This window comes from Geotrypetes seraphini, chromosome 16 (genome assembly GCF_902459505.1).
Source record: "Geotrypetes seraphini chromosome 16, aGeoSer1.1, whole genome shotgun sequence".
Lineage (NCBI taxonomy): Eukaryota > Metazoa > Chordata > Amphibia > Gymnophiona > Dermophiidae > Geotrypetes > Geotrypetes seraphini.
In genome coordinates this window covers 27932434-27956061 of record NC_047099.1, presented here as the reverse complement: position 1 = coordinate 27956061, position 23628 = coordinate 27932434, and the positions used below count along the sequence as shown (strand labels likewise).

General features: G+C 41.4%; 1 protein-coding gene across 1 annotated transcript in view; it reads right to left on the bottom strand.

Annotated features, from left to right (window-relative positions):
• Window positions 1-23628, bottom strand: part of IL6R (interleukin 6 receptor) — an 82310-nt gene that overhangs the window by 21162 nt on the left and 37520 nt on the right. The window contains exons 6-7 of the mRNA XM_033925695.1: window positions 18789-18930; window positions 9511-9557 (exon numbers count right to left, since the gene is read on the bottom strand). Of these exons, the coding sequence (XP_033781586.1) occupies window positions 9511-9557; window positions 18789-18930 (189 nt within the window). The remainder of the gene's footprint in view (window positions 1-9510; window positions 9558-18788; window positions 18931-23628) is intronic.

Here is a 23628-nt window from a genome sequence, read left to right as displayed (position 1 = left end):
AAAAGTAGTTTGCTATTTCTCACAGATAATTGACTTTTAGCTCTCATAAGAGAACCAAATAAAATAGTATCATAAGATAAAGCCACTGGATTCTCTAATAAATTATTTACTTGGTCCCAAATAGACCTCCAAAACTGCAGTATCAAGGGACAATAGTAAAGTAAATGATCTAAAGTCCCGGCTTCAAGATGACAATGCCAGCATCTATTAGACTTGGAACTATCTAATTTATGTAAACGATCAGGGGTCCAGAAAGCTCTATGTAATAAGAAAAACCAAGTTTGCCTCATAGATGTTGACACCGTACATCTCATCCTCCATATCCAAATTTGTGGTCATTGAGACGCAGTAATCTGATGCTTTATCTCAATGCTCCAAATGTCAGTTTTTGGTTTCTTATTCAAAAATTTGGATATTAATTTATACCACTGAGCAGCCTGGTGCCCCAGAAGTCCACCTGAAAACATAATATCTGCAAACTATATTGATTTGTAAGATTTTTCCATCCAGGGAACCCCTCCTGAATGGCCTGCTTCAACTGCAACCATCTGTAACTTTGCGATTTATTAAGGCCAAATTTTTGTTGCAATCGTGAAAATTCAAGCAGCTTACCATCTGATATCACATCATCCAAAGTGCTTATACCTGCCTTCATCCAATGTTTCCAGATGACCTTAAATCCGCCAATTTGAATTTTGGAGTTTAGCCAGAGGGCTTGACTGGTGGATTTTTTTTTCTTTTTTTTATTATTTATTTTTCTACAATTTTCAAATTTCATCAAGCGAAATACATACAACTTGAATAGATCAATATAACATACTTATGAATTCATAAAATCAGGAAAAATAACTAATTATTGGATATTTAGTCCACAATATTTAAGGAAATCAACAGGAAATAATTCAAATAAAGTAGTACAAAATATTAAGAAGCAGCATAACTCTGTGTTACCTAATACTGGTATAGCAACCTAAATACTATCGGCCACAATTGCTCTTCCTTCTCTCAATTCAATAAATTCCAGCAGCTGTTTGGGTTCAAAAAATAAGTAACTCTTATCTTGATAAGTAATAAAACATTTTACAGGAAATTTTAACTGAAATATTCCTCCCAAAGCCTGGACTCTTGGCCTTAATGCTAAGAACTCCTTCCTTCGCTTCTGGGACTTTTGAGACATATCAGGAAATAAACTAATTTTGGCCCCAAAAAACTGATCATTCAAATGATGAAAATATAAACGCATAACATAATCACGGTCATTTTCCAAAGCTAAAGTAACTAGTAGAATTCTTCTCTCAGTTACCACCTCCAGTGAACTCTCTAGGAATGTTGTCAAATCTAGTTCCCCCTTTTTATCTCCTTGATTTTCAATAGGAGTAGAGACTTCCACAGTACTTTTAAACTGCAAGTAATTAACTCTTACAATCGGAGGTAAATTATCCAGAGGGATACACAATATTTCCCTAAAGTACTTCCTAACCATCTCCTTAGGAGAAATCATTGGAGATTTAGGAAAGTTCAAAAGTCTCAAATTATTCTTCTTCAGCTGATTTTCAAAACTCTCCATTTTCCTTGCCATATAAACTCTTTCTTTTAGTAATTCAAAATTTATTTGTTCAATTTCGGAGAGTTTTGTCTCTTGTTTCCCTACATTCTCTTTCATTTGAACAATATCTACCCCTTGTTGCTCAAGCTTGGAAAAGACTGTTCCATAATCAGTAGATAAAGTAGTAATAGCTAATTTAAGGTTAGCATTCATCACTGATATAGCTTGCCATAGTGCCTCCATATCAATCTTTGCGGGTCTCTCCAACACTCCAAACTGCAAGCTGACTCCTCCTGAAGCACCTTCCACCTGCAATCCGGTGTGGGGTAGATGTTCTTTTCCAGACTCGCCCTCTTCCACCAAGGCTTGAGCTGTACTCCCTCCCAAGCCTGAAAAAGACGCCTCCATCTCAAGGAATGACTTCTCCAGCTCTCCCACTACCGGTGCGCTTCCAGGTTGAAGCGGCACCATCCGCTGTTCAGGGCTTAAAGAAGCCTCTTCTCCCTGCACGGGGTCACCCGAGAATCCCGGGTTTCCTCCCAAGGTAGGTCACACCGACTCACCTGAGCGGGAGAACACCTCCGCCAAAGTCGCCTAGACAATCCGCTGCTGGGTCCCCGTCGCTGCCGGAGGGTTAATGTGGGTCATGCCCTTTCTCTTCCCCATTCCAAAATAGGGGGAAGATCGCGCTGCCAGATCGTCGCGGCTCAATAGCAGAGCCTCCTCTCAGGCGTCCGCTTCCGACGCCATCTTTAATTGATCTCACGCTCCTGACAGTTGGATTTAAGTATTGGAATAGGTGTCAAATTATTTATATATTTCAATGTCTGCCATGTATCTAGTAAAATTCTATTGTCCTCAGAGAGTGGTAGAAAACTGGAATGCTCTTCCAGAGTCTGTTGTAGGGGAAAACACCCTCCAGGGATTCAAGACAAAGTTAGACAAGTTCTTGCTGAACCAGAACGTATGTAGGTAGAGCTAGTCTTAGTTAGGGCGCTGGTCTTTGACCAAGGGCCGCCGCATGAGCGGACTGCTGGGCATGATGGACCACTGGTCTGATCCAGCAGCGGCAATTCTTATGTTCTTATATAATCTTGGAAACTTGATGCTCAGAACATGGATTAATCTCAGTGGAAACATGAGCTGCCATTCCAATCTCAACTAGTCTGGAAGATTTTCCATGAGCTCAGGGAGGACCCAATACATACCCTGACGCATAATATAGGCCTGATGGCACCTATAAAAATTAGGAAAATTTACCCCACCTGCCCCAATTGGCTTTTGTAGAGATACTAAAGCAATTCTCACAGCTTTTCCCAATCAAATAAATTTAGTGAGAATACGATTTATTTTTTTGTAAAAGGACCCCTGAAAAAGCACTGGTAACATACCCATTTGATAGCAAACCACAGGCAAAATCATCATCTTAACAGTATGTACTCTCCCCCACCAAGCCAAATGTAAAGGGTTCCATTGCTCACACATTTCTGTTACCTTCAGCAATAATGATTTTTCATTTACTTTCATTGTTTCATCCAGTGTACTTTTTATCCAAATACCTAAGTATTTTATATCCTCTTCCTTCCAAAGAAAGGGGAATGAATCAAATAATCTTTTTGGACAATGCACATTCAATAGAAGAACCTCCGATTTACTCCAATTTATTTTATAGCCAGAAAATTTGCCAAATCGGTCAATCAAATCCAGTAAATGCGGAATAGTAGATTCAGGATTCCTCAAATGAAGCAAAATATCATCTGCATATGCAGAGACTTTATATTCCCGACCTCCATAAGGAATACCCTGAATCTCCTATGCCTGCTGAATAGCCAATAGCAGGGGTTCCAACATAGTATCAAAAAGCAAAGGAGACAATGGACATCCTTGTCTAACTCCCCTCTCCAGACAAAAATGTTCAAAAAACTTATTAATGTACAATCTGGCAGAAGGGGAACTATACAAGGTTTGAATCATTTGAAAAAATCCGTAGCCAATACCAAACCAATCCATTGCTTGATACATGAAGGTCCATTCAACACGATCAAAGGCCTTCTCTGCATCCAAGGATACAGAGAAGGCCAGATCATCCATAGCTTTTGTCAAGTTTAACATATGAAAAGCCAATCTAGATTTATTTGAAGAATGTCTTTGAGCAACGAACCCCATTTGGTGCATATCATTGATATAAGGGAGAGCCTTGGCCAAGCATAAAGCCAATAACTTAGCTAGAAGTTTTCCATCTACATTAATTAAAGAAATAGGCCTGTAATTTGACACCAACAAAGGGTCTTTATTTGGCTTCGGCAAAACTATAGTCAAAGATTCTGCCATAGTACCTGTAATGCAATCTTTAGTCAGTTGAGCCTGATATAAATTTAATAAATGAGGTAATAGGATACTTTGAAATGCTTTATAGAACTCTACAGTGAAACTGTCACCCCCTGGAGCGGATCCAACTCTAATGGACTTCAATGCTATTTGTAATGCCTTCATTAATGTAGGCGCAATAAGGGTTTTTTGTATATACTCAGGAATTTTAGGACCCTTAACTGATTTTAAAAACTCTAATCTATCCTTTTCTTTATTTGAATAAAGCACAGAAGAATACAAAGACTTATAATAGCTCAAAATTTGTTTTAAAATATTTTAAATTTTAGAATGTTTTCCCATTCTCACCTTTAATAGCCACAATTTTTACTTTCCATTTTTTAGCTTTAAGATAGTCAGCCAATATTCTCCCCACTTTATTCGAGCTTCCATAATATACAGCTTGCTGAGAAAACACCTCTTTTCTAGCCAATTGAGAGGAAATTTCATTATATTTATATTTAGCTTTTAAAAGGGCCTGGATAATATTTTGCTTCCATTTCAAGGCCAATTGAGCTTCCAAAACTTTAATATTTTGTTCCAAATTAGAGAATTCTAATCTTAGTTTTTCCTAGTAAGTGCTGAATATGAAATAATGTGGCCTCTTATGGTAGCTTTAAAAGCATCCCACAATGTTTCTAATGAAATTTCCCCGGATTAATTTGAAAATATTCATTCATTTTTAATTGAAATTCCTCCATAAAACTAGAGTCTGCCAGCAATGCATTATGGAACCTCCACACAGGTCTACTATATTCTTGCTCTCCAACTCTAAATTCAATTCACACTCCACCATGATCTGATAGAATGATTGGATCAATGGTGGCCCTTATAACCTGTTTCACAAATGAATCAGACACAAAAACATAATCTATATGTGAAAAAGATTTATGAACATGGGAATAAAAGGAAAATTCCTGAGCATTATAATTTAGAATTCGCCATATATTTTTTAATCCACAAGATTGAGCCAAATTATCCAGTCCTAGTGATTTTAAGATCCTACTAGGTTTTTTGTCTAGTATTGCATCCATAACAGCATTGAAGTCTCCTACCACCACTAAATCAGAGGTAGCCAGTGGTAGTATCAACTGTTGAAGACCTTTAAAAAATTCAGTTTGATTTGAATTAGGAGCGTATATGTTAATAAGCATCAGAACATGTTCCCCCAAGCTCGTACTGGCCTTAACCCACCTCCCTGAAGGATCATAAGAGAGTAATTTAAATGAAGCCATATGTTTTTTGTTAATTAAAATAGCTACTACAGCCTTCTTTCCCACCGCAGGAGCGGAAAAGCAATGTTTAACCCACCCTTTTGTTAACTTACTTGATTCTAAAGCACTCAAATTAGTTTCTTGGATGTAATATATATCAGCGTCTTGTTGTTTCAGGAAATTAAGAATTTTAGTTCTCTTGACTGGATGATTGAGCCCATTGACATTTAATGAATATAACTGCAACATACTGAGCATTCTAATTAAAGGGGACCTGAAAATGTATTGCAATGTCCTTAACCCCACCTAACCTCATATAAACAATACACATCCTTAATTCTCTATATAGAATACCACCCCTCCCCCACCACCCTTTATAATACAAATGCCTGAAAGCACCAATTTTGATCAGAACTCAAAGCTCTTCCCCAGGCATCTCATATTATATTCCACAAGAATCAACCTTCTTTCCAAATCAAATACAAACATAAATTATCATTAAATTAGTACCCATGTGAATAAATTAACTTAATATTGATAATTCATAAAATAGTAAAAGCTAGTCATTCTTAATTAATTATAATGCATCTTAGATGTTTATAATGATACCTTAATTTTATATATACTCCTTCATATTCATCACTATTTAATTAATAATTTATCTATATATTATAAAGTGAATATAAATTAATCTAAAATTCAAGGCCTTATATGAAAAGAGCTGCAGCTTTATTATCTATTCTGGATATGTCTTAACACATTTCCTTTAAGCTATTCTAATAAAGTAAATCTAAACATCTCTATAAAATATATATAATTTTCATTATGAAACCAAACTCCTTAAAGACTTCATTATCTACCTTCCTATTATTCTATCTGCACAGACATATGCTCATCTATTTTTTAATTTATTTTTTTTATAAAACTATTTAAAATCAGCTCTATTTAACTTGTTAGTGAACCATAGGAATAAAAATACCTTTGACTTATCTCAATCATTTAACCTACATTCCTTCCCCATACATTCAGCCGATGAAACCCCCAATCATCAAACCTTACTATAAATATTCCTTTTTGATTCCATTAAAATTCCCATGATCCCTTTAATTAATAAATGGGTACTTTTATTGTTAATACTAAGAAAAGAAAACAAAAAAGATCATTTAGTTCCCACAGCATCGTCACAATCATAGCATTCTTTCAGATCATCAGCCATTCAATGAAACCCACTCTCACCTTTTATCATACATAAATAAACGGTTCATAAGAATTGCCGCTGCTGTGTCAGACCAGTGGTCCATCGTGCCCAGCAGTCCGCTCAAGCGGCAGCCCTTAGGTCAAAGACCAGTGCTCTAAATGAGCCCAGCCTCACATGCGTACATTTCAGTTTAGCAGGAACTTGTCCAACTTTGTCTTCTTAGTTAATAACAAACCCATCTAAATTCCTTCAATAACAATTAACCCTCGAATGTGTTTTTAAAGAATATCGATCATCAATTCATTTAATATTTTATACTTTGCAGTCAATTATCAAGTCATAATGAAGAAAGGTCTCAATTAATGCAATCTCTCATGCAATCCATAACACAAGCTTCCAGACAAAACTCTCCTACTCCTCCTCCTTTTGTTAAGAATGTCCATACAACAATTTCCCTACTATATCCACCAACCAATTATCTTCGGCGGCAGCAAACTTCTGATAAAAGGCTCCAAAAACCTTTATCTGCAACTTTAGAACCGGGAGATTCAAACCTCATTTTCATCTGTAAACAGTTATACTTCCATTTACACAACAGAAACCTCATAGTACTTCCTTCTGCTATGTCAGCACAGTCCCTTCTGTTCCACTGTATCCATGGATCTCTCTTCCTCTGACACATCCATGTTCCAGAACAATCACCATAGCTGCCAAACGGACATTCTTTAAGGCGAAACTGTTGTAAGTTGTAAAATGCTAATACTTTAAACTGTCAGCCTGCTCAGTCTCTGCATGAAAGACCATGCTGAATTCAATAATAACAACTAGCTCAACATTCCAATTAACCCTTGAATGGGTTCCAATTATGTTGAATGCACCTTTTCTCCTTTTGGGATTCTTTCTTCCTTTCCACATTGCATAAATGAACCTTTGAAATCATTTCTATGTGAGACCATTTGAATTATATAAAAAATAAAATCACCCCATGTTCTTTAAACTTGTCACATAGAAAAGCCTTAAGTGGAAAACTTTAGGACATAGGCTGTGCTTGCTAAGTGATGTATTCCCTTAACTTCGCAGGGTCTTCATACTGCACTGTATGGTTTGCATGGGTAACCCTCATAATGGCAGGATAGATAAGGCCATATCTTGCCCCAATTTGTTGTAGATCCAACCTTAGAGATAAAAATTGCTTCCTCCGATTTGCCATTGCTTTAGCAAAATCTGGAATAAACAGCAGTTTTGAATCCTTATATCTCAAATTTCTATTTTCCTTTGCCAATCAGAGAATTTCTAAGGCATGCTGGAATCTTAAAACACTGAATATCAGTGGCCTGGGACCAGAGTTACTGTTTGAACCTCTATATGAGATTCTATGTTCCCTTTCTATCTCCAAAGGGAACTTTAATGACATTGGAAGTAATTTGGGAATTACCTCTTACAAAAATAAAACAGCATCCTTTCCTTCCAAACCCTCTGCCAGACCAAGAACATGTACATTACATTTATGTGATCTGTTTTCAAAATTTTCTAGCTACTTTGCCGTCTCATTAAGCAACTTACAGTTCTTCTTACAGCGTGTCTGATCCTCTTCTAAAGTAGCCACATGATTCTCTAACTCAGGGGTCTCCAAAGTCCCTCCTTGAAGGCCAAATCCAGTTGGGTTTTCAGGATTTCTCCAATGAATATGCATGAGATCTATGTGCATACATTGCTTTCAGTGCATATTCATTGGGGAAATCCTGAAAACCCGACTGGATTCGGCCCTCAAGGAGGGACTTTGGAGACCCTGCTCTAGCTGATCCAGTTTATTATTGGCCAAAGTCATTTGCTTTGTTAAACTGAAGACTTCCTCTCTTACAGCTACAAGCTGTTCAGCATTGCTTGTAGTAATCAGTTTAATAGCTTTCAGCTCTGCCATCAGATCCAGTAAATCAATTTCTCCATCAATGTCAGGCAATGGAATCTTGGAGGGAGTAACCTGATCCTGTTTCACATGTTTGCTCTTTCTTCCTGACACAAAAGCCACCTCTAATTTAGTTTTTTTGTTTCAGCCATCATCTATTATTAGATGTGAAAGGATTTTTCTAAAAAAAAAAATAACTTTTAAAGTTGAAAATAGCCTGGATGTGAGGAGCTTCAAATTTACCTGACCATTCCACAGCACTTTCATGCCACGCCCCCAGTATGATTGAATTTTAATTTGAAAGAAAAAAAAGTTCACATTACTCCTTATTTTCATAAACTACCCTGGCTTCTAATGAGGCCAAGGTAGTTTTCAAATTTGGTTGTTTTTGTTATAAGGCGCTTTATGATTTGTTGCCATGTTATCTGATTAATCAATATGCTTTCAATATATTGAGGTGCCATTCACGTTTTTCTGTATTTTTTTATGTTTCCTACAGTAAGGGGCTACTCTAAATTGAAACATGTGGAAAATATGTTGGCTTTTCATGCTACTAATTGGGAAAGAAAACTAGGCCGTTTAATACAAGCATCTGTATCTTATGATCATTATAGGAAAATGTTAAAAACTTACCCCCTCCCCTCATTTTACAAAAGCGTAGTGCGTTTTTTAGCGCTGGCTACGGCAGTAACAGCTTCAATGTTCATAGAATTCCTATGAACATAGGAGTTGTTACTACTGTGGCCGGTGCTAAAAACACACTATGCTTTTGTAAAATGAGGGGGGGGTTACTTATTTAAGCAATTTTGGGGGGAATAATGTAGATGTTTCCATTGTTATTTTGTAATTCTCTGTGACTGCACATTTCTCTTTATGTTAACCACATAGAACTGCAAGGTGTCTGCAGTATACAAATGGAGTTTTATGTTATGTTATTTTGAAAGTTTTACACCATTGTATTGATTTTTTTTTCATTGCATTGATTTGTGCTTATTTTCTTGTGCTTATTTTCTTGGAGCTTTCCATATGATTCTCTTGACTGGGGCTGTATAATTTTTTTTGTTTTGCTTTGTCTTGTAAATAATATGGAAATTTCTTTGTTTCATGTTTTGAAATGATTTTAAAGAAAAAAAAAATCTGAGCATGCGGAATGAGCTACATCTTTTGCTACATTTGAGTAAGTGATTAAACAAATTACAGTTCTTCATGATTAAACACCTCCTAAGAAATCTTCAGAAAATCTTTTGACTTATGTTGGTCAAATACTCAAGTTTCTTACCCTTGATGGGGATGGTTCCATCACTGGGTCTCCTTGATCTTGGTAACCTGGATTGATGATAGCAACAAAGTATCATTATTAGCTATCAAACATAGCTCCTCACTGCCACAAATGTAGTAACATAATGTTCAACAGCAACTAAAGGTCAAAATGGTTCATCTGGTCTGCCCCCTGCCCATGGATCCTGTTTCCTAAGTAATAAATTATTCTACCCTAAACATATTATATTCTACTAGCACCCAAACTGATGTTTCAAATGTCCCAAATACTACTCTTTATCCCAGGACAAGCAGGCAGCCTATTCTCACATATGGGTGACGTCATCGACGGAGCCCGGATGCGGAAGCCTCGCAAGCAGACTTCTTCACGAATCGCTATGTTCTTTTATTTCTTTTCTTTTCTCGTTTAAAAAAAAAAAAATTAATTTCTTCTGTTCGGCTGCTGGGACAGGCCACTCGGCCGCAGCCCATGGGCTTCGACTTTACGGCAGCTATTTTTCCTCCTTTATCCCGGCCAACGGGCTTCAAGAAGTGTAGCCAGTGCCAGCGTGCGATTTCCCTCATGGACCCACACAGTTGGTGCCTCAAGTGCCTTGGGCCGGACCATCAACCGAAGTCGTGCGAGCGCTGTGCTACTCTTCAACCTCGAGCCCTTAAACGTCGCTGGATTTTAGTGGAGAAGCTTTTTGGGATGGAATCTTTGACCACTCCCTAGACTTCGAAAGCGGCCTCAGTTCCACCTTCTACCGAGGACCCTCCTGCTTCCACGACTCCGACCTCAAGCATCATCAAGCCTTCCTCGTTTGCTGCGGCTCTTGCTTCGACTACAACTGCTGTATCTTCCCCTGCATCCTCAGGTCAGATAGCTCAGCAGAAAGTTCCAGCGGTGGTCATCAAGATTGCTAAGACTTCCAAGTTGAAGCACATTTCCACTGCTACCCTGGAACCCCCAGCCAAGGCAGGTGGTCCGGTTTCAGATGCACTTGCCGGCTTCTTTCCAGACCATGTTAGAGAAGCAGTTTATTCAGTTCCTAACCAATATGGGATCGAAGCTCACTACTCTAATCCAGCCTGGGCATTCTGCAGACTCCCGCAAGGTTGAGCCTCTTTCTATGTCTCCAGTCCTTTGCAATGAACCTTCACACTCTATGCAGGGAGCAGAGTCTCTGCGAGTGTCTGGTCTGGCATCTATGCACTTGAAGCAAGGAGCAGATTCTTTGCAAGTGCCTCGACAGGAATCCTCACATTCCATACAAGGAGCAGAGTTCTTGGGAGTGCTTCCAGATTCCTCCATCAAGCCTCCTAAGCTTTGATCCACAGCTTCTAGCCCTATCCATTCCTTGGTAGCAACGTCTGTTTCCATCTCCGGGGCGAAGTCTCCTCGATCTTCGAGGTATGCTTCCAAGCACCACTCTCACCGATGATTGAGACCTTCCTCGAGGCATGCTTCCAGGCATAGCTCTTCTTCCAAGGAGCACCCGTCTTCAACTAAGCCTCGATCTACGCCTTCCAGCTTTACTAGACCACCGACTCCTCAGTCAAGGTCCCCGCTTCCAGACCTCGAGGACTCAGCGGTTTCTATTGCTTCATCCAAGTCTCCTTATTCCTTTGATGCCTACCTTTCTGCTTAAGCTTCATCTTCAACCCAGGCTGCCTCAACGTCCTTGAGTCCTTCTCAAGGCAAGGCATTAGCGGATCAGCTATCTTTCTCTTCTTTTCTTCGTTAGATGGCTGCTGACCTGGACCTTCAATTGGATGCTGGCTCTAAATATTCTAATGAGTATCTTGAAGTCATGCATCTTCCTCAACCTCCTGCAGAGTCACTTAAGCTTCCTCTTCACAAGCTTTTGTCTCAGACTTTTACACGCTGCCTGGAAACGCCTTATGCAATTCCTGCTGTTTCAGGAAAGTTGGACTCCAGGTATAAAACTCTACATTGCAAAGGACTTGAGAATTCACAGTTGTCTCACTAATCCCTACTTGTGGAATCCTCCTTGGAAAGATCATATCCTTCCAAGGTTTATGCTACCGTTCCTCCTGGAAGGGAAGGAAAAACCATGGACAAGTTTGGACGTCGCCTCTACCAAAATGTCATGATGTCCTCCAAAGTCTTCAATTACAATTTTCATTTTGTCACTTATTTCAAGTTCCTCATTGATCTCCTTCCTAAATTTCTCAGCTATTTAGATACTCAAAAGCACTTCGAATTTCAAGAAATCATAGCTACTCTGTCACAACTCAGATAACATCTGGGCGACTGCTTGTTCTGTAGCAATGTGCCACCTAGCCTGGCTTCGCACCATTGACATGGATCCTAATCTTCAGGACCGCTTGGCTAATATTCCTTGTGCAGGCAATGACCTCTTCGATGAATCTATCGAGGCAGCCACCAAAAAATTGTCTGACCATGAAAAATCCTTTGCTTCTATTGTCAGACCAAAGCCTAAGCCAGTTCCTGCCAAGCCTGCATGCCCTCCTCCAATTTTCCAGAGGCGTTTTGCTCCGAGAGCGGCTCCTTACACTCATCCTCCTCTCAAAAAACAGCAGAATCAGAAGCAATAGAAATCTTCGCAGCCTTTTTGACTGTTTAAAACAGAGCATAACCTCCACTGTTCTGTCTCTGCCCTATCTTCCCCCATTGTAGGTCGTCTCCATCATTTTTACCACCGATGGGAGACAATCATATCTGACCTCTGGGTGCTGTCAATCATCAAGGAAGGATACTCTCTTCATTTCACTCAGGTTCCACCAGAGCTTCCTCCAAGAGAGTATCCTTCCAGTCCATCCCAGACTGCCCTTCTTATTCAGGAACCTCAAGCTCTGCTTACTCTCCATGCCATCAAACCAGTTCCCTTGGAACAGCAGAACAAGGGGTTTTACTCCCATTACTTCCTTGTTCCGAAGAAGACGGGCGATCTGTGATTCATTCTGTTCCAGCAGGGGAGAGAACTACAGGAGGAGCAGCGCTGACGGTGCTCGGCACCAACTGCCAGTTTCACTAGTGGCCAGATCGGGAGCCCTTTCCAGCAGGGCATCTAGCATCATCTACACCCCTCCCCCGTTCCAGCAGGGGAGAGAACTACAGGAGGAGCAACGCTGATGGTGCTCGGCACCAACTGCCAGTTTCACTAGTGGCCAGACCGGGAGCCCTTTCCAGCAGGGCACCTAGCATCATCTACACCCCTCCCTCGTTCCAGCAGGGGAGAGAACTACAGGAGGAGCAGCGCTGACGGTGCTCGGCACCAACTGCCAGTTTCACTAGTGGCCAGATCGGGAGCCCTTTCCAGCAGGGCACCTAGCATCAACTACACCCCTTCCCCGTTCCAGCAGGGGAGAGAACTACAGGAGGAGCAGTGCTGTCGGTACTCGGCACCAACTGCCAGTTTCACTAGTGGCCAGATCGGGAGCCCTTTCCAGCAGGGCACCTAGCAACATCTACACCTCTCCCCCGTTCCAGCAGGGGAGAGAACTACAGGAGGAGCAGCGCTGACGGTGCTCGGCACCAACTGCCAGTTTCACTAGTGGCCAGATCGAGAGCCCTTTCCAGCAGGGCACCTAGCATCATCTATACCCCTCCCCCGTTCCAGCAGGGGAGAGAACTACGGGAGGAGCAGTGCTGATGGCGCTCGGCACCAACGGCCAGATCGGGAGCCCTTTCCAGCAGGGCACCTAGCATCATCAACACCCCTCCCCCATTCCAGCAGGGGAGAGCTGACAGAGGAGAGCTGCAGTCCGACGCTCAGACCAACGGTCGGTTCGGGAGCCCGTTCCAGCAGGGTACCCGACACCATCTTCACTCTTCCCCCATTCTGAAGGGTCTACCTCTGAGGATCTCGCATCATGTGCAGCAGCGGTGGAGATTACCTTGCCAGAGATGTCGCCTGTTCTTGGAGGAAACTCGGGACCCAGATGATAGCCATCGGAACTGGGGTTGACGGCAGTTAAAGAATAGAATGGGAATGGTGGTTGAAGTGAATTGGGGTGGAGATGGAGGTGGGTATGGAGAGGGATAGGGATATGATGTATTCTGGAAAGGCATTTAAGATCTGGTGTTAAATGATCATAATAATTACAAGTCAAAGATCTTGATGCTTTTTTGGAGTGTGTTTCTGTTTCTCTGTATGCTTATTTTTATCTCTATTTTGTTTACTTTAATTATTATTTTAATTCTATCTTTAAATTATTTATTCATTACTTGTTGGAATATTTCATTTCTATCTCTATCTCTACCTCTGTCTTTTTATTTTTATTTTTCATACTGTTTCTTCAGGTACTTTAGTTAGATTGTGAGCTTTTGGGACAGTTAGGGAATTTCCAAGTACCTATCTTATTTATTTAGTTTTTATTTATTGTATCTTTAATGCATCATTTTTGTAAACCGCTTAGAAACCTCACGGTTATTAGCAGTATATAAAAATTAAATTAAATTAAGAATTAAATTAAATTAAAATTCTGGATCTCAGGGCTCTCAACAAATTTCTAATGTTATCCCAGGCGTCCCTTTGTCCTCTTCTAGATCAGAATGACTGGTTTTGCTCTCTGGATCTCAAGGAGGCTTATACTCATATTCCCATTCATCCGGCCTCTCACCAATATCTCAGATTTCGGGTGGGGAATCTGCATTATCAATAAAGAGTGCTGACCTTTGGCCTGGCTTCATCTCACAGAGTGTTCACCAAGTGCCTGGTAGTGGTAGCAGCAGCTCTCAGGAGCCATGGTCTTCAGGTATTTCCCTACCTGGACGACTGGCTCATCAAAGATTCAACTTCTCAGGGGGTTATTGTAGCGACCCAACGGACTACGTGGTTCCTACAAAGTTTGGGATTCGAAATCAACTTTCTCAAATCACACCTTCATCCCTCTCAGAATCTGCAATTCATAGGAGCTGTTCTGGACACTATCCAACTCAGAGCATTCCTTCCACAACAACGTCTGGAAGCTCTCCTTCAACTCTGTCATACAGTGTCTTTCTGCTCTTCCATCTCAGCGAGACACATGATGGTACTACTAGGTCACATGGCCTCCACAGTACACGTGACTTCTTTTGCCAGACTTCACCTCAGAATTCCTCAGTGGACCCTGGCATTTCAGTGGACACAGGTTATCGACCCACTTTCTCAACACATTGCAGTCACTCCTTCATTGAGACAGTCTTTCCACTGGTGGATGCTCTCTTTCAATCTCTCCAGAGGCTTGCTATTTCAAACGTCCCCCCCATCAGAAGGTCCTCACAACAGATTCCTCAACCTACGTTTGGGGCGCTCATCTCAATGGACTCCGTACTCAAGGCCACTAGACCAGTATGGATCGTCAGTGTCACATCAATCTGTTGGAACTCAGAGTGATCTTCAAGGCTCTCAAAGCTTTTCAACATCTTCTTCACGACCAGGTAGTCCTCATTCGGATGGACAACCAAGTCGCCATGTACTATGTCAACAAACATGGAGGGACAGGATCTTCCTCCCTTTGTCAAGAAGCTCTGAAGGTTTGGGACTGGGCAATCCGCCACAACATCTTCCTCAAAGCTGTCTATATCCAAGGGGTGAAAAATTGCTTGGCAGACAACTTGAGTCATCTTCTGCAACCTCACGAATGGACACTCCATTCCTTACCTCTTCATCACATTTTTTCATAGTGGGGAATACCTCAGATATATCTCTTTGCGGCTCCCCACAACCACAAACTGCCTCAGTTCTGCTCCAGGATATATTCGCCTCATCGCCTCGAGGCAGATGTTTTTCTTCTGGAATGGACAAATCTCTTCCTGTATGCATTCCCTCTCATTCTCAAGACTCTTGTCAAGTTGAAGAACGATCATGCCACCATGATTCTGATTGCTCCTTGGTGGCCAAGACAACCTTGGTACTCCCTTCTACTTCAACTCAGCAGCAGGGAGCCATACCTTCTACCAGTTTTTCCTTCTCTGCTTACACAGAGTCAGGGATCTCTGCTTCATCCCAACCTGCAGTCTCTACACCTGACAGCTTAGTACCTCTCAACATAACTCCTCTTCAGTTTTCTCAACCTGTAAGAGACATTTTAGAGGCTTCTAGGAAGCCTACCACTAATAATAATAATAACTTTATTTTTCTATACCACCACATCTTGCGACTTCTAGGCGGTTCACAAAGAAGAAGAGCAGTACAATCAGCGAATTACAGTAGATGAATACAAGGTGGTTGAAAGGAAAATTATACATAGGTTGAATTATAAGAAATTAACTATTTTACATCTTACAATTGAAAATAGTCGGACACCAGTGAATATCACTAGACAATGCTATCACCAAAAATGGACTAGATTTTCTACGTGGTGCTTTTCTCACAATAAGGGGCCTCAACATTCCTCCTTATCTTCTGTTTTAGATTACCTTTTGCACTTATCCACTCTGGCCTCAAGTCTACATCTATCTGAGTCCATCTCAGTGTAATTGCTGCCTTCCATCAGCCTATTGAAGGGAAACCCCTCTCTGCTCATCCAGTGGTTTCCAGATTCATGAAAGGACTTTTCAATGTCAAACCTCCTCTCAAACCGCCTCCAGTGGTTTGGGACCTCAATGTTGTTCTTGCTCAATTGATGAAGCCTCCATTTGAACCAATGCCTACGGCTCATCTGAAGTATCTCACTTGGAAAGTGGTGTTTCTCATTGCCCTCATTTCTGCTCGAAGAGTCAGTGAGCTGCAAGCGTTAGTTGCTGATCCACCTTTCACTGTGTTCCATCATGACAAGATGGTCCTCATACTCATCCTAAATTCCTCCCTAAAGTGGTTTCAGAATTTCATCTCAGCCATTCCATTGTTCTTCCAGTGTTCTTTCCAAAGCCTCATTCTCATCCTGGAGAATCAGCTCTTCATACTTTGGACTGTAAACGTGCTTTAGCCTTCTATTTGGAACGCACCAAAACACACAGAACTGCTCCTCAACTTTTTGTCTCCTTCGATCCAAACAAGTTGGGACATCCAATCTCTCAGCATACCATCTCCAACTGGATGGCTGCTTGTATCTCTTTCTGCTATGCCCAGGCTGGATTACAACTACATAGTTGAGTCACAGCCGATAAAGTCAGAGCCATGGCAGCTTCAATAGCTTTCCTCAGATCTACACCTATTGAGGAAATTTGCAAAGCTGCTACTTGGTCCTCGGTTCATACTTTCACCTCTCACTATTGTCTGGATACTTTCTCCAGACGGGATGGCCATTTTGGCCAGAGAGTATTGCAAAATTTATTCTCATAAATTGCCAATTCTCCCACCATCCCATTCAGGTTAGTTTGGAGGTTACCCATATTTGAGAATAGGCTGCCTGCTTGTCCTGGGATTAAGCACAGTTACTTACCATAACAGGTGTTATCCAGGGACAGCAGGCAGCTATTCTCACAACCCACCCTCCTCCCCTGATTGGCTTCTCTGCTAGCTATCTGAACTGAGGAGACTCGCCCTGCACTGGGCGGGAAGGCACTCGCACATGCGTGGTGCGGTTGACTCGAAACTTCTAGTTTCTACAAGCAAGTCTGCTTGCGAGGCTTCCGCATCCGAGCTCCATCGATGACGTCGCCCATATGTGAGAATAGTTGCCTGTTGTCCCTGGATAACACCTGTTACGGTAAGTAACTGTGCTTTTTTTTCCTCCAAGGATTACAAATTTTCCAAACACCTCAGTATCCTCAACTCATGCAAAGTCAATTCTTTCCTCCAAGAATTCCAAGTATTGCACATACAATTCAAGGCCAAATATTACAAATGCAGCTCAGTATCCTGAACACATGCAAAACCAATCCTTTCCTCCAAGAATTCCAAGTATTGCATACAAAGCTTAGAGGGGCATTTTCAAAAGGACGTCCAAATCAGTTTAGAGACATCCAGATCATAACATCCAAAACAGATATCCAGCTCACATACATTTTCCAACAGGAAATGTGTCAGGATTTCCTGTTTGAAAATAGGCGAGATGGGTATCCGTGTGCTGAGGGCATGATCAGACATTTTACAGACTGGAACATCCAACATATTAACAGTAAGAAAGCAAGCACAATGACTTCTATCTGGCAGCGTTCTTAGAAGAATGGACAGACAGACATCCTTGCAAAGCAGAGAAGAAGCCTAGTGGTTAGTTCAGTGGACTTTAAACCAAGAGACCAGGTTCAAATCCCACTTTAAGTATTTTGTAATTGTGAGCCCTGCAGGAACAGCAAAATGCTTATTGTACCTGAATGTAGACAATTCAGTAAGGTGACGGGTCAAAGCCGCGCAGACAATGGAGTGCTGACAATCGCGCGTAGGACGCTCCAAGGGGTTGTTGGGGGGAACCCCCCACTTTACTTAGAACTGTTGGCGCTCCCGTTGGGAGGAAGGAAACTGTACTTTTCCCTAAAAAACATAGAAAAAGCCTGTTTCCTTTATAATGGGGCGTACCCCCTTAACACCCCCCCACAATGGGAGCGCCAACAGTTCTAAGTAGTGGGAGGGTTTCCTCGCCCCAACCCCCCCTCAGAGAGCTTTACAATACTGTTTAAATCTAGTGCATAGATGTCCTGCGTGCGATTGTTTGCGCTCCATTGTCCGTAAGGCTTTCTCTTACGCAGTTTCGTCTATGTACCCTTCAGTAGCCTTTAGATTGCAGATGTCTTGTATATTTAAGTATAGAAGGTATTTTTATGTTTCTCGAGGGCTCAGAATAAAAATAAATAAAAGATCTAAAGTGGAATTTAAACCACAGTCCAGTGTACTAAGGTTACTCCTCAGACTAATTCATGCTTTGCTAAAAACACCCATAATGCCTGAAATTGTCATAAATTTTCACTTTCAGAGGAGAGGGAAGGGAGCATGTCTTAAACCCTCAATCAGAACATTTTTTTTGTACCCTAGACATGACTGACAGAGGTCCAACTTAGGACAAATATCCTTCTTTTTAGGCTTGGTTATTTCTTCCCATTCAGTAATCACTGTTGGACATCCTGAGTTTGGACCCTGCCCAACCCCCACCCCCCCACCCCTTGCCATTTGGACATACTGCAGTGTTGAACATCTCTTATCTGCCTTTGCAAAATCAGGATGTGGATAGTCCAAGCACATGGATGCCCCTTTGGGCACTTTGAGACATCCATATGCTTTGAAAATAAAGCAAAACCAAACCTTTCCCTCCAAGAATTTCAAGTATTACAAAAGCTGCTCTGTATCCTGAACATAAGCAAAGCTCATTCTTTCCCCAAACAGCAAGGAAGCATTACCCAAAGCAAAGGACTATATTATTACCCAGTCAAATGCATCTACCCCATGCTACCTGTCCAAGGTATGCCCGTGACCTCATGGCTCCAGGTACTCCATGAGCCATGATCAAACTCTTCACGTGCCTGCACCTGGATTATGTTATTTTTGTCCATCCATGCATCTGTGATCAAGATGGAAGTTTTCTGACTGTAAACCTAGAGGCAACATGAACATAAGTACTGTGACTATGGGGCTCATTTTCAAAAAATGCAGATATCCAAAAAAAATGGCATAAAATTGTACTTGGACATTTTAATTGCCAAAATGGACAAGTGCTGATTTTTTAAACTACGTTTATAGATGTCTTGCAGGGTATTCACCCTCCAGGACGTCTAAATGTTAAGGGGGCATGTAAAGGACGGGTTTTGGGTGGGCTTAGCACTTGAATATGAGAGGAAAAAGGATCTCAGAAACCTGCTCAGAGATTGATGAAATAACAAAGATTTAAGTCGGAGATTTATCAGTTCCAGATTTTGATCATGGATCCTATTTTAAAAAATCTCATATTTTCAGAAACACCAACCTAATGTGTAAATAAATTTATACAAAAATTATGCTATCTTGCTGTGTGTTGTGTGTTTCTTTTACACTATTATCTTGTGTTTTCTTTTTTCTATTTTGGTTTTATACTCTTGATGTGTTAATAATTGAAAGACATAAGAACATAAGAATTGCCACTACTGGGTCAGACCAGTGGTCCATCGTGCCCAGCAGTCCGCTCACGCGGCGACCCTCTGGTCAAAGACCAGTGCCCTAACTGAGACTAGCCCTACTTGCATAAGTTCCAGTTCAGCAGGAACTTGTTTAACTTTGTCTTGAATCCCTGAAGGGTGTTTTCCCCTATGACACACTCTAGAAGAGTGTTCCAGTTTTCTACCACTCTCTAGGTGAAGAAGAACTTCCTTATGTTTGTATGGAATCTATCCCCTTTCAATTTTAAAGAGTGCCCTCTCATTCTCCCTACCTTGGAGAGGGTAAACAACCTGTCCTTATCTAGTAAGTCTATTCCCTTCAGTAACTTTAATGTTTCGATCATGTCCCCCTCTCAATCTCCTCTGCTCGAAGGAGAATAGGCCCAATTTCTCTAATCTTTTGCTGTACGGCAACTCCTCCAAGCCCCTTAACCATCTTAGTCGCTCTTCTCTGGACCCTTTCAAGTAGTACCGTGTCCTTCTTCATGTACAGTGACCAGTGCTGGACGCAGCACTCCAGGTGAGGGCACACCATGGCCCGGTACAGCAGCATGATAACCTTCTCCGATCTGTTCATGATCCCCTTCTTTATCATTCTTAGCATTCGGTTCATCTTTTTGCCGCCACCACACATTGTGTGGACGGCTTTATCGATCAGAACTCCCAAGTCTCTTTCCTGGGAGGTCTCTCCAAGTACCTCCCCGGACATCCTGTATTTGTGCATGAGATTTTTGTTACCGACATGCATCACTATACACTTATCCATGTTGAACCTCATCTGCCATGTTGATGCCCATTCCTCTAGCCTGATTATGTCACGTTGTAGATTTTCGCAATCCCCCTGCATCTTCACTACTCTGAATAACTTCATATCATCCTCAAATTTAATCACCTCACTCGTCGTACCTATGTCCAGATCATTTATAAAGATGTTGAAGAGCACGGGTCCAAGCACCGAGCCCTGCGGCACCCCACTGGTGATGCTCTTCCAATCCGAGTATTGTCTATTTACCCCCACTCTCTGTTTCCTATGCTCCAGCCAGTTTTTAATCCACGGATTTCACCCTCGATTCCATGGCTCACAATTTTCCAAAGTAGTCGTTCATTTGGAACCTTGTCAAACACCTTCTGAAAATCCAGATATACAATGTCGACCAGGTTGCCCTTGTCTATCTGCTTGTTTACTCCCTCGAAGAAGTGCAGCAAGTTTGTCAAACAAGATCTGCCTTTGCTGAAACCGTGCTGGCTGGTCCTAATCAGACTGTGTCCTTCAAGGTGATCAATGATGCGGTCCTTTATCAGCACCTTTAACATCTTTCCCGGTACCAATGTCAGACTCACCGGTCTGTAGTTTCCCGGGTCTCCTTACTACTTAGTTGTCCTTACTGCTTACTTAGTCATCCATAGTCATACTGCTTACTTAGTTATCCTTACTGCTTAGTCTGTAACACTTAAAGCAGATCTAAATGCACATGGCAACAGTAGTATGGTTATAGAGGAAACCTTATAAATAAAAGGTAACAAACTCAAGATAGTCAGCCAATGAAATGCTAAACCTAATAAGTGCCTATGAACTTATCTCCGATGTCAAGGATAATAATGTAAAAGAAACACACAGCAAGGTAGCATAATTTTTGTATAAATTTATTTATACATTAGGTTGGTGTTTCTGAAAATATGAGAGGCTTTTTATAGGATCCATGATCGAAATCTGGAACTGATAAGTCTCAGTCTTAAATCTTTGTTATTTCATCAGTCTCTGAGTGGCTTTCTGAGATCCTTTTTCCTCTCATATACAATTAACACCTATTACCTGTTACAAGTAAGCCATTTTTGGTTTCTGCTTTAGCTAATTTTTTGGCTTTTCATGCCATCTCTTATATGTTGGTAGTGTTGGACTTGGACTTGGACATTTTGCAGGGATAATCAAACCATTTTTCAAAACATCCAGGATATCATTTGGATATTCAGAGTTAGACCTGTTTTCAAATCATCTAAGTGCCATAAAGATACCCAAACTGACCAGATAATCACTGGAGGGATGAAAGCATGCCCCCCAATACACACTCACTCCCTCAGTAGTCATTGATCCCCCTTCATCCCACCTAAAGATGTGAAAGAAACAGTACATACCAGCCTCTATGATATGTGCAGATATTATAATAATAATAATAATTACAGTTTATATACCACAGGACCGTGAATTTCTATGCGGTTTACAATGGTTAAAAGATGTTACAAATTAATTAGAATTAACAAGGTTAGAAGCTAGTTATTAACATCGCTAGAGATCAGTTATTGAGGAGTAGGATTGTACAGGTTAGTTGCCTAAATACTTCAGGAACAGGTATGTTTTTAGGTGTTTTCTAAATTTCCCATAAGTAGTAGGCATGAGCAATTGTTCCAGATCTTTGCCCCATAATGCCGCTTGATGTGAGAGAAGATGTTGATGGTGTTTTTTAAATTTACATCCTTTAACCGGTGGGGAAACAAAATTCGAGTGTGAGCTTCTCTTATGTCTGTTGTTTGAGAAAGAGAAGAGGTCAGTTATATATTTAGGGGCTAAACCGAATAGTGCCTTAAAGCAAAAGCATCCGATCTTAAACTTCACTCGTGCCTCCATCGGTAGCCAATGTAGAAGTCGGTAGGAAGGTGTTACATAATCGAACTTCTTCAACCCAAAAATTAGCTTGACTGCCGCATTTTGTACCAATTGTAATTGCCGCATATTCTTCTGGGAAATTGCCATGTAGGCGATATTGCAATAATCTAGTTGACTCAGTATAAGGGATTGTACTAGGATTCTAAATGATGAAACATCAAAATATGCTCTAATGGACCGAAGCTTCCAGATTATGGGACATCCTAGTAGAGTAGCAAGGAGGTGGCTGGAGTAACATGGTGGGCAGTGAACCATAGACAGGGTGACCCAGGCCCATGTCCCAAGCTACCCACTACATTTATGGTGGAAAGTATTAGCCCACCAAAACCCACCTAAAACCTACTATACTGCCTTTATGTGAGACCTGCAGCCATAAAGGCTATTGAGGTGGTGGACAGGTGGGTATAGTAGGTTTTTGGGGAGTTTTGGAGGGCTCACCATATGGGAGTTCTGGTAAAGGTTATCATGCCGCTGTACCGGGCCATGGTACACCCTCACCTGGAATACTGCGTCCAGCACTGGTCGCCGTGCATGAAGAAGGACACGGTAGTACTCGAAAGGGTCCAGAGAACAGCAACTAAAATGGTTAAGGGGCTGGAGGAGTTGCCGTACAGCAAGAGATTAGAGAAACTGGGCCTCTTCTCCCTTGAAAAGAGGAGACTGAGAGGGGACATGATCAAAACATTCAAGTTACTGAAGGGAATAGACTTAGTAGATAAAGACAGGTTGTTCACCCTCTCCAAGGTAGGGAGAACGAGAGGGCACTCTCTAAAGTTAAAAGAGGATAGATTCCGTACAAACCTAGGAAAGTTCTTCTTTACCCAGAGAGTGGTAGAAAACTGGAATGCTCTTTCGGAGGCTGTTATAGGGGAAAACACCCTCCAGGGATTCAAGACAAAGTTAGACAAGTTCCTACTGAACCGGAATGTACGCAGGTAGGGCTGGTCTCAGGGCACTGGTCTTTGACCTAGGGGCCGCCGCAGGAGCGGACTGCTGGGCACGATGAACCACTGGTCTGATCCAGCAGCGGCAATTCTTATGTTGTTATGTTCTTTATGTGAAGTTCATAGCAGTGCCCCCTAAGGTGCCTTACTGCCCTGTTGGTATGTTTGTTTGGCCAGTCCATTAAGATGCTGATTCCTCCCACGTCCATATGGCCTTGATTGGATGTTATGAACTTCGACGTTTTTGTATTCAGAAATTACCATAAAAGTTAGACATCCTAAGGGACAAGACATAAGAACATAAGAATTGCCATACTGAGACAGACCAAAGGTCCATCAAGCCCAGAATTCTGTTTCCAACAGTGGCCAACCCAGATCCCAAGTACCTAGTTAGATCCCAAATTGTAAAACAGATTTTATGCTGCTTATTCTAGGAATAAACAGTGGATTTCCCCAAGCCATCTCAATAATGGCCTATGGACTTCTCTTATAGGAAATTATCCAAACCTTTTTTAAACCCCACTAAGCTAACTGCTATCACCACATTCTCTGGCA